The sequence below is a fragment of the Macrotis lagotis genome, chromosome 1 (genome assembly GCF_037893015.1).
Source record: "Macrotis lagotis isolate mMagLag1 chromosome 1, bilby.v1.9.chrom.fasta, whole genome shotgun sequence".
Lineage (NCBI taxonomy): Eukaryota > Metazoa > Chordata > Mammalia > Peramelemorphia > Peramelidae > Macrotis > Macrotis lagotis.
The window spans coordinates 286,875,820-286,885,167 of record NC_133658.1 but is presented as its reverse complement, the minus strand read 5'-3'; the positions used below and the strand labels follow the sequence as shown (position 1 = coordinate 286,885,167).

The window sequence follows — 9,348 nt, the reverse complement described above, 5'->3', positions numbered from 1 at the left end:
CGGGTGGGCAAAGCGGGACCCCAAAAGCAACCCGGCGGAGCGGGGGTCGGCGCCTCGGGCCCGCCGCAGGGAGGGCCGGGAGGAGGCTGCACCCAAGGGCCCGGGCTGGGGGCGAGGGTCCTGCCAGGCCAGCAGGGAGGAGCGAGCCCGGGGATGCGGTGCGGGGCCCCGCGGGGGGCGGGGCGGGACGGAACGGGATGGAACCCCTGTGCCCGCCCCCCGCAGCCGGCCGCCGCCCGCTCTGAGGGGAGAAAGTGGGGTGCGGCGCCCTCCGCCCATGGAAAACTACGAGGTGAGGATTGAGCCCCGCCGGGCCGCCCCCGGGGGCAGAGCACGGACGGGGCGAGGGGGCAGCCCGGGGGGCGCGGCTGCCCGACGCCCGTGGCGACCCCCCCGCTTTAACCGCCGTAACGCCTCTGCGCCCCGATCGCCCTCCGGACCGGGCGGCCCCGGCCCCGGCCCCGGCCCCGGCCCCGGCCCCGGCCCCGGCCCCGGCCCCGGCCCTCAGCCGCCTGAGGGCGGCTTCTTGCAACAGTGCAAATTGCTCCAGAAACAGGGCGGACTGTGCAGCCGATGAATGAATGAGCCGCTGGGAGAACGGAGCGGGCCCCTATCCCCGTGGTGCACCTGGGTTGGCATTTCCCATTCCTTTTACCTCAACAAAATCTAGGCACTCCGCCACCTCGCCCTCTCAGTTTACCCACCGTGCTACCAAAAAGACCCTTTGATTGCCGAACTTCACAGGATGTCCTGAAAACATGGTTCTCAACCCATCCCCCTCTTAGGTTCCTCCCTCTCCGGGGTCTGGGCCTCCCTCCCTGTTTCAGGTTTTAAGGTGAGGAAAGTGGAGAACTATTTGATTGGAATCATTTTCTGTTTCTTTTTCTTATTTTCCCCCATTCGGTTTCAAGGAAGCAGACTGGCTGTCTAATCTTAGTTTACTGGTTGCATGAAAGGAAATGGACCACCAGGATTTAGAATCAGACAGCTAGGTTTCACATTTTAACTCTGCTTACCTGTGTAATCCTAGGAGAGTCAACTTTTCTGAACCAGAGTTTCTTCTCTGTGAAATAAGTGTTTAATAGCTCAGGTTCCTTCCAGTTCTAAATCTTAGATTTCAGCAGACACCTGGCTAGGGGACAGGTATTATTTCTGTTCATTCATGCCTGACTCTTCGTGACCTAGTGCTCCACTATCTCCAGAGAAGTCTGTCCAAGCTGTAGTGTACACCAGCAGACATACGGGGCTCTTCTTCCAATGCCATATATTTTATTTTAATTTTAATTTTTTTATTTACTTAGAGTTTTACAATTTTTCCCCTAATCTTACTTCCCTCCCCCTACCTCCCACAGAAGGCAATTTGCCAGTCTTTACATTGTTTCCATGGTGTACATTGATCCAAACTGAATGTGAGGAGAGAGAAATCATATCCTTAAGGAAGAAACATAAAGTATAAGAGATAACAAGATCAGACAATAAAGATATCAGTTTTTTTTTTCCTAAATTAAAGTCAATAGTCCTTGGTCTTTCTTCAAACTCCACAGTTCTTTTCTCTGGATACAGATGATATTCTCCATCATAGACAGCCCCAAATTGTCCCTGATAGTTTCACTGATGGAATGAGCAAGTCCATCAAGGTTGATCATCACTCCCATGTTGCTGTTAGGGTGTACAGTGTTTTTCTGGTTCTGCTCCTCTCACTCAGCATCAGTTCATGCAAATCCCTCCAGGCTTTCCTGAATTCCCTTCCCTCCTGGTTTCTAATAGAACGATAGTGTTCCATGACATACATATACCACAGTTTGCTAAGCCATTCCCCAATGGAAGGACATTTACTTGATTTCCAATTCTTTGCCACCACAAACAGGGCTGCTATGAATATTTTTGTACAAGTGATATTTTTACCCTTTTTCATCATCTCTTCAGGGTATAGACCCAGTAGGGGTATTGCTGGATCAAAGGGTTTGCACATTTTTGTTGCCCTTTGGGCGTAGTTCCAGACTGCTCTCCAGAAAGGTTGGGTGAGTTCACAGCTCCATCAACAAAGTATTAGTGTCCTAGATTTCCCACAACCCTTCCAGCAATGATCATTATCCTTTCTGGTCACATTGGCAGTCTGAGAGGTGTGAGGTGGTACCTCAGAGAAGCTTAATTTGCATTTCTCTAATAAGTAATGATTTAGAGCAGATTTTCATATGACTATGGATTGCTTTGATTTTCTTATCTGTAAATTGCTTTTGCACATCCTTTGACCATTTATCAATAGGGAATGGCTTTAATTTGACTCAGTTCTCTGTATATTTTAGAAATGAGTCCTTTGTCAGAAACATTAGTTATAAAGATTGTTTCCCAGTTTACTACATTTCTTTTGATCTTGGTTACAGTAGTTTTGTCTGTGCAAAAGCTTTTTAATTTAGTATAATCAAAATCATCTAGTTTGTTTTTAGTGATGTTCTCCATCTCTTCCTTAGTCATAAACTGCTCCCCTTTCCATAGATCTGACATGTAAACTACTCTTTGATCTTCTAGTTTGCTTATAATATTTTTTTTATGTCTAAATCCTATATCCACTTGGATCTTATCTTGGTAAAGGGTGTGAGGTATTGGTCTAATCTAAGTTTCTTCCATACTAACTTCCAATTTTCCTAGCAGTTTTTATCGAAGAGAGTTTTTATCCCAATAGCTGGACTCTTTGGGTTTATCAAACAGCAGATTACTATAATCATTTCCTGCTATTGCACCTAGTCTATTCCACTGATCCACCACTCTATTTCTTAGCCAATACCAGACAGTTTTGATGACTGATGCCTTATAATATAATTTTAGATCAGGTACCAATGCCATATATGTTGGCATTTTAACACTATCCATCCGGTGTTCTTGACAGATATTGTAGTGGTTTGCCATTTCCTTCTCCAGTGAATCACCTTTTGTCAGAGTTCTCCATTGTGACCTGTCTGTCTTGGGTAACCCTTCATGGCAAAGCTTTGAGTTTCATTGAGTTATGTAAGCCCTGCTGCCACCAGGCAATGAAGAGGAGGGGAGGAGACTATATTTGAGTTCTACTCCAAGCTCTGCTGCTAACTCTTGGCATGGATTCCTTAACCTACTGGGTTGCAGTTTCTTCTGAGAAAGTTTCCTGCACTTGTAAAATGAAAGGATAATATACCATATTTCCTCATGTATAAGATACACCCTTTTTTGAAAAATTTGGAGTCTAAAAACTGGGAGCATCTTATACAATGGTTGTAGATTGTTTCACTTGCATTTCCTGCTTTTTTTGCACTCCTTGGCTCTGCACTCATTGTTTTGCATTTGTTACCAGTATATTATGTTTTGCCAAGTTCTGCAGAAATGGCTCAGACAAGGTTTTTACACAGTGCTGAATTCAAATTCAAATTAATACAGTTTGCAAAAGTGAATGGAAATGGTGCTGTTGAACATCAGTTTTGGACCTCCTTCAACTGAGAAAACAATCCAAGACTGGCTGTTGAAGAAGAAACCCTGTTGAAAACACCTCGGCAGAAGAAGGCAAGTCAGCAAAATGGCCTGATTTAGAGAGGGAATTGAGATGAATTGAAGAACAAAGGGCAATTGGAATTCCTGTATCCACAAAGATGGTTCAGCATGAGGCAAGAAGAATTGCTGATGAAAAAGAAGTGACTGATTTCAAAGGACACAATTGGTACTTCAAGTTCATGAAACAGAATGGACTAAGCATGTGTACATGCACCAGACTTGCCCAAGAGATTCCTGAAAGCTATGAGCAGAAGGTCCTCAAATTTCATGATGAATAAAACTTCAGTAATTTTATGTAATACATTTTTTATTGGGGCCCCACAATTAAGGTGCATCTTGTACATGGGGAAATATGGTATTTCTTACCTTTATCCTCCACGGGACTGTTATGAGGGAAGGAGTACAATCAAGAAACTTGGGTGCCAATCAATTCTGACCCTTACTGAGTATGTGACTTTGGGCAAGTTTCTTCAACCCTGTAATCTTTAGTTTCTCCATCTTAAACTGGAGATAATTATACTCATAGGGCTGTTGTGAATCTTAAAACTATGAAGATGGGAGCTATCACTTCTTTCTATCCTTAAATTGCATAGGTAGGCACTTGAGTATATAATGTTGCACATTTTATCAGATCAAGTAAATATATGAGTTGGTTTTGTGGAACTTTCTCTTTTTATCTTTGGTTACAAGGGATGACTGGTAAGAGAGGGGAGAGAGAGAGAAGGGATGTATTTGGATATAAAGAGTATATAAAAACACAGTTTTTAAAAATCAAGGTAAGAAAACAAAGAAGTCTGACTTAATAGTAAATAAGATTATGAATGGGAAAACAATTTTTTTATCCCCTCCTAAAGTGAAATAGGTATTGATCATGTCACCCATTTGACTAACAGGTTATACAAACACTGAAGCATGGTTCCTTGGGGGTGAATGTAGTGGTGGTAGAAAAAAGCAAACAGAAAAGTACTAAGTTCAGAAGATATCTGATAAAAAAGGTAAGTGGAAGTTTCCATAGTAACAGATGCAAAAGATGGCTTTGTAGTTAGAATTTTTCAAGTTATGTACTCCTGTGATATGGGGGAAGCACAGACAAAAGGAAGGATGAAAGCTACACATTTTCTTACTTCTCCCTCAATCACAGCAACCATTTACAATTTTATAAAATGGAGATAATAACTCTCCTACTCCCTAGCTGCCTCTTTTTGTGAAGAAAGTGCTTTTTAACCCTATAGAAATGAACATCCAAGTCTTATCTCATGTAATTCATGATGACACAAGCATTATAGCATAGAAAAGTTCAACTCTCACCTGTGACACATACTGATTGTGCAACCTCAGACATATTCCATCACCTCTCAGTGCTCTAGGTCAAACTCAAAAAGAAATGAAACCACTAAACCATATGTAAGGATTCCTGCTTGGCACATATTGACTTTTTTTCCCTTGCACTTGACAACTCTTAACACTTTTGAAGACAGTTATATCCTCGATCTACAGGTTAAACATCCCCAGTTCCTTTAACAGGTCCCCATATATCAGTCAAAAGTCAGTAAGTATTTATGTGGTGTATATCATGTACTTGTGGACCTTCAGCTTCCTGGTCACCCTCTTACTGATGTTTTTTCCATTTAACACTTATCTTTTCTAAAATGTGGCACTTCAGAATTGAACCCATAATTCCCTTTGAGGGCTGAACAAAACCGAATGCAATGTTACTTACCTCCATAAGCCTTAGTCCTAGACAAATACTGTGCCTTTTTTGAATGCTACAAAAATTGAATTAGCTTTCTTGTATGCCTTCTTATACTATCAATTATGTTAGCTTGAAGTCCACCAAAACCTCTAGTTTTCAGAAAAATTGCCAACTAGTCACACCTCCCCTATCTTTTACCTATAGTTTCTTTTAACCCAAGTCTGAGATTTTACACAATTAAATGTCATCATGCTGGATTTGGTCCAGATCTTTTGGGATCCAATACATCAGCTCTCCCTCCAAACTGCATATTTAATGAACATTCCTTCTATGCCTTTATGTAAATCATTGGAAAAATGATTTAGGCAGGACTGAGCACAGATCCATTGGAAAATCCTCTGGAGATTTTCTTGCATATTGCCACTGAACTATTTAATGACTCTTTGTTCTTTGGGTCCAACCACTCAACCTGTTCCAAGCTCACCTAACTATATAGAATGACTCCCAGCTGTATTTTTCCCACCAGAGTAACGGGATACTTTGGCAAATGTTTTGAGGATATTGAGGTGAAATTTATTTGATAGCAGTTCCCTGATATACTTTAGTACTCATGGATCTGCAGTTTCATTTGATATTCCTGTCTATGGCATAGATTTACATCAATCCATTTCTGATTGTCTTGTAAACCTTGTCCATTTCTTTGTATATGTTTTCATGGCAGAATTCTCTCAACATGCCAGGAGACTTTTGAAGTTTCTTCTTCTATCAGGAGACTCCTGGAAGCACTTAAATGATCCACCTGTCATTCTTCACCCTTGACTCACCCCATCTTCTTTTTCTATTGTTCATTTCCCTGATGACATTTTTTACTATTGTTTTTCAAAGTCCATAATTTTTTATCTGTTGAATGTACACCCATCATATGACTTTCCATTGTCTTCTTTGTGATACCTATATCAAATTCCTGGGAATTTTTTGTGTTTCATATCTTACAGTCCACACCTCTATCAGTAGAATAGAGGTATTAAAAAGATGAACTTTTTGTGATTTCTGGGAAAAATGTGGGGCAACTAGGTGGTATGGTAGATAAAGCATTGTTTCTGAAGTCAAAAAGATGTAGGGGCAGTTAGGTGGCTAGAGCACCAGCCCTGGAGTCAGGAGTAGGAGAATTCAAATCCAGCTTCAGACACTTAATAATTACCTAGCTGTGTGGCCTTGGGAAAGCCACTTAACTCCATTGCCTTGCAAAAACTAAAAAAAAGAAAAAAAAAAGATGTGAGTTTAGATCTAGCCTCAGATACTTAGCTATATGACCTTGGACAAGTCAGTTAACCTTGGTTTCATCAACTGTAAGATGGGGTTAATGATAGCACCTCTCTTCCAGGACTATTGTGAGAAACAAATAAGATTATATTTGTAAAGTGTTTATGGTGCCTGGTACATAAATGTCAGCTATCATCATCATCACCATTATTATTATTATTTTTATTATTAATTTACTGAAGGCAATTCAACCTGCAGCTCTCTTCCTGTTTAATTCTGGACATAACTTGTCCATTTGTTCTGTCTGTATATATTTTAAATATACACTGATAGACTAGTTCCATCCAAATGCATCTAGTCAATAGATTTCCTTCATACACTTGTTTCCTGTGTGTATGGTTAACCCAAACACTTTTTAGTGGTTTTGTATGTCTTCTAGTTTGATATACAGTATTTTGGCTTTTGTTGTTAACAACATAAAAACATCATTCAGAAAGGGAAGTACCAGGAAGATCTCACCCCTCATAGGAAATCCCTCTTCTACTGGGTTTCTTTGATGAATCTTCCCTATCCCTTTTAGGGAAACCTACATCACCCTGTTCTTTCCTTGACCTGATGTTTATGATCAAAACAGGATTGAACATTTCTGTTGTTAGATCTTTCAAGGACTTTTGAATGATTTGATGTATGTATGGGAGACAAATTTTTGCACTTAAAATAATTTTGTGCTCCCTTTTGGAGCACAAATGAACAAAAAGTACAGAAGAATCTTATATTTTCCACATCTTTTTGTCAATAGGGTCATAAAAGATCTTGCATAGGAGGTGGCATCTGAGCTGAGATTTAAAGGAAACTAGGAATTCTAAAATGTAGAGATGAGGAGGAGTGCATTCCAGAAATAGGGTGCAGCCTTTACAAGAACATGGAGGCAACATTGAATATTGCTTGTGAGGAAGCACAAAAAATCTAATTCAGCTAGACTGTAGAGTATGCAAAGGGGAGTATTGTATAATAAGACTGGGAGAGTAAGTTGGAGACAGATTATGAAAGGTTTTAAGTGCCACTGGAGTTTACTGAGCAAGGGAATGACATAGTCAGTCCTATACTGTAGGAATATGATTTTTGGACACTGATTAAGATGGTTGAGAAAGGGAGTTAAGTCAGGGAAAATAATTAGGAGACTATTGCAATAATCCAGGAGACATAGTGAAAATCTGAATTCAGCTAGTGGCTTTGTGAGAGGAGAGAAGAGATGGATATAAGAGATGTGGAAATAGAATCAAAAAGATATGGCAACTGATGAGATATGTAGGATGAGGGAGAGAGAAGAGGCCAGGAAAACATCAAGGGTGGGAATTTAAGGGACCAGAAGGGTGCATAGAAGGGTGAGTTTGAGGGGAAAGAGAATGAATTCTGTTTTGGACTTCTTGAGTTAGATTTGCATATATCACATTCGGTTGAAAGTTTACAATAGGTAACTGGTGACTGGAGTTTAGGTAAGGTAATAGGTAAATATATGGATAGATAGATGGATGGATGGATGAATCTAAGTATTTTTGGCTTCAAGATTGCCCCTCTCTCTACTACATTTCAGCTGTTTCCTTTAAGGGTCATACCATATTTTTCCCCTCATTACTATTTTTTCTTCTATCTCTAAAGAAAATCTTACCTTTGCTCTTGGTCAAGACAATTGCACACTGTAAATAAGGTTGATTTGGCTTGATCTGTTCTCAATGAAGTGATAATTTGTGTTTGGAATTATAGCATTCTTTTCTACATATTTGTTGTTGTTGCTGCTGCTACAGTTGTTTTTGTTTGTGACATTTGCTAACCATTTGTCTTAAAACTTACTCTGCCCAGTCTTTTCATCTTTAGGGGCTTATTAGACCTCAGGTCATTAATAATTCAAAGATGGAGGGGGCAAGAATACCCTAGGTTTGCATATCTTGTTTGATGCTAGACTAAACGAACTAATACCCACTTTTTAGCTTTCTCTGAATAAATCAGTATTGAAGAGGTTTGGTATTTACAGCCTGATGGGTATTTTATTCCCCTACCTGCTATTGTGATCAACCTGTGTAAATCAAACGTGGGCAGGGACCTGAAGAGTTGCACCTGTCAATGTGTAATTTTGTTGAATGTTTGTATTTATTTAATAAAAGAGGGTTGTGTTATTATTACTGTTATTATCATCATTACCATCATCATTAGTATTATTATCTGCCTCATTGATTAGGTCTCTTTTCATATCTTGACCTACACCTGTTCTAAAGCACCATCCTTTTAATAGTTATTTTATAGAGGAATTATGGTCATCTATAAAATCAGTCAACTATTTACATATTAAGTGTTTATCATGAAAAAGCTCTGTGTTAGATCATTTTATAATGGAAAGAACCCTGACTTGGAGTTGGAAAATCTAGATTCAGGTTCAGCTTCACCTATCTAGGCCTCGGTTTCCTTATCTGAACAATGAGGAGGTTAGACATGGTGACTACTAGAATCCTAGTGGGGATTAAAATTGTCCATCCTATAATAAAAGAGACTGAGACAGAGCTCTAATCAAAGGCACTTATTGAAGTGAAACTCAGTTTTTTTTTCACAATCTGAGGTTCCCTCTTCTAGGGCCTTAATTTTTATAAGGTTTGATATCAGATTTGATACCTGAACATTCTAAAGAGGCTATACAAAGTACAGAATTCCATTGGTTGATAGATCTTGCTTCAAGGGGCAAAAAAATGATGCATCAGATAGAAATAGCATGTCAGCAGAGGTGTCTCAGGTTGAGTGAAGCATGGGGCATCTCCACTGACTAAGCAGTCATAATATGGTCATTTGCTCACGTTGGACAAAAAGAATAATGTTCAGAGGTT

The 9,348-nt window shown here is 40.1% G+C and overlaps 1 protein-coding gene across 2 annotated transcripts in view; it reads left to right on the top strand.

Moving 5' to 3' along the window:
• Positions 1 to 9: 9 nt before the first annotated feature.
• Positions 10 to 9,348, top strand: part of STKLD1 (serine/threonine kinase like domain containing 1) — a 43,561-nt gene continuing 34,222 nt past the window's right edge. The window contains exons 1-2 of one of the 2 annotated variants that reach the window (XM_074210779.1): positions 10 to 292; positions 4,413 to 4,514. In XM_074210779.1, coding sequence (XP_074066880.1) covers positions 278 to 292; positions 4,413 to 4,514 — 117 coding nt within the window. In that variant the 5' untranslated portion in view covers positions 10 to 277. The remainder of the gene's footprint in view (positions 293 to 4,412; positions 4,515 to 9,348) is intronic. The other variant, XM_074210780.1, reaches the window with a different exon arrangement.